The sequence below is a fragment of the Emiliania huxleyi genome (genome assembly GCF_000372725.1).
Source record: "Emiliania huxleyi CCMP1516 unplaced genomic scaffold EMIHUscaffold_5160, whole genome shotgun sequence".
Classification (NCBI taxonomy): domain Eukaryota; phylum Haptophyta; order Isochrysidales; family Noelaerhabdaceae; genus Emiliania; species Emiliania huxleyi.
Window position 1 is genome coordinate 1 of NW_005198127.1, and position 1,614 is coordinate 1,614.

General features: G+C 62.2%; 2 protein-coding genes across 2 annotated transcripts; one reads left to right on the forward strand and one right to left on the reverse strand.

Annotated features, from left to right (window-relative positions):
- Positions 1–255: 255 nt before the first annotated feature.
- On the reverse strand, positions 256–554 carry EMIHUDRAFT_256701 (hypothetical protein; the record flags this gene model as incomplete). Its single annotated transcript, XM_005766321.1, has 2 exons — positions 256–360; positions 453–554. The coding sequence occupies 2 exons, from the start codon at positions 552–554 to the stop codon at positions 256–258; spliced, it is 207 nt and encodes a 68-aa protein (XP_005766378.1).
- A 495-nt stretch (positions 555–1,049) lies between these two features.
- On the forward strand, positions 1,050–1,598 carry EMIHUDRAFT_256702 (hypothetical protein; the record flags this gene model as incomplete). The annotated part of the gene is made up of 1 exon (XM_005766322.1): positions 1,050–1,598. A coding segment is annotated over one exon (549 nt), but the record flags the coding sequence as incomplete, so codon positions are not given.
- Between the last annotated feature and the right edge of the window lie 16 nt (positions 1,599–1,614).

Genomic DNA, 1,614 nt, shown 5'->3' on the forward strand with positions numbered 1-1,614 from the left:
GCCTTATGTGCATGCAAGTGGTGGATATAATGTCTGTTTATTATCATACCATTTTCCGCATTTTTTTTTCACAGCACACAGGCTAGGAATCCTTAATCTCACCGGTCAACTCCTCTCCACTCGCCCAATGTGGTCCGGACCCTCCGGTAACTCGGCCAGTTCGTAACTCGCCATGGAGGGGACAACGTCCTCAATCCTAGAGTTGAAGAACGGGTTGTCTCTGCGAGCTTATCTCGGAGGTTGAGTGCGAGCATATCAAGACCGTTCAATATGCAATAGGTGGCTGAGAGACGCGGAGCCAAAGGCGGCAAGAGCACGGAAGCTCCGGCGCACCACGAACGCCGACACGCCGACCCGGTTCTATCCGCGCCGTCGCCCAGACACAGCGGAGAGGCGTCCTATTTGCCAGGCACAGCGGTGGCAGACGGCTCGGCGGCAGGCGGTGGGCTTACCTTCTCTGCGTAGAATGGCAGGCCATCGAGCGCGTTGTGGTCGCGCGCGTCGACTCGCCTGTCGCAGGTGAAGGCCTCGACGACCTCCAGCCAGTCCGGCATACCTGGCCACCTCCGGCTGCCACCTCCAGAATTTCGGTCCCTCGCGCAGCGCGCAGGAGGATGAGAAAGCGGATGGCTGATACCTCACCGGCCCTGGATGTGAGGGTCGATGTGAGGCTAATGACTGCACTCCAAGTGCTCCAAGTGCAGAACACTCTCTCACGTTACAAGGGACAATCTGCAACAGTGCATTGTGGAGTTCAGGCTGGGCCCGAGCCCCTAGGGCGACAAGACATGCGCAGAGGGCGGTGAAGCGCGGTGGGGGGCCGAAGTCGAAGACGAAGAGAATGAGTGAGGCTGACAGAAACTCCGTATATTACAGTTTTGTTTTAAATCCTCGTTGAATTCTTCTACCCCCGGTAGGTGACTGCCGTTGAACACATTTGCTCCTGCCGCGCTCGCGGCTCTTTGCTGCCAGGCCGTCGCTGTCGACGCTCTCCCGCTACCCACCCACTCCCCACGCCGGCCACGCCGGCAATGCCCTCTCCGGAGCCCATGGATCCCGCGCTGGAGCGCTCCTTCCGCGGCCACAAGGACGGCGTCAGCTCCGTCTCGTTCAGCCCCACCATGAAGCAGCTCGTCTCGGGCGGCCTCGACGGGACCGTGATGGTCTGGAACTTCAAGATGCAGATGCGCGCGTTCCGCTTCGTCGGCCACAAAGCCGCCGTCACCTCGGTCGACTTTGCACCGTCCGGCTCGCTCATCGCCTCGGGCTCGCGCGACCAGACCATCCGGCTGTGGGCGGCGAACGTCAAGGGCGAGAGCGTCTCGATCCGCGCGCACACGGCGCCCGTCAACTCGGTCGCGTTCTCGGGCGACGGGCAGCAGCTGGTCACGACGTCGGACGACAAGTCGGTCAAGGCCTGGTCCATCCCGACGCAGCGCTTCAAGCACTCGTTCTCGGGCCACACCAACTGGGTGCGCGACGCCGCCTTCTCGCCCGACGGCAGGATGCTCCTCTCTTCGGCCGACGACAAGACGGTGCGGCTGTGGGACGCGCGCTCGCGCGCGTGCAGCCACACCTTCTTCGACCACTCCGACAACGTCGGCTGCTGCGCCT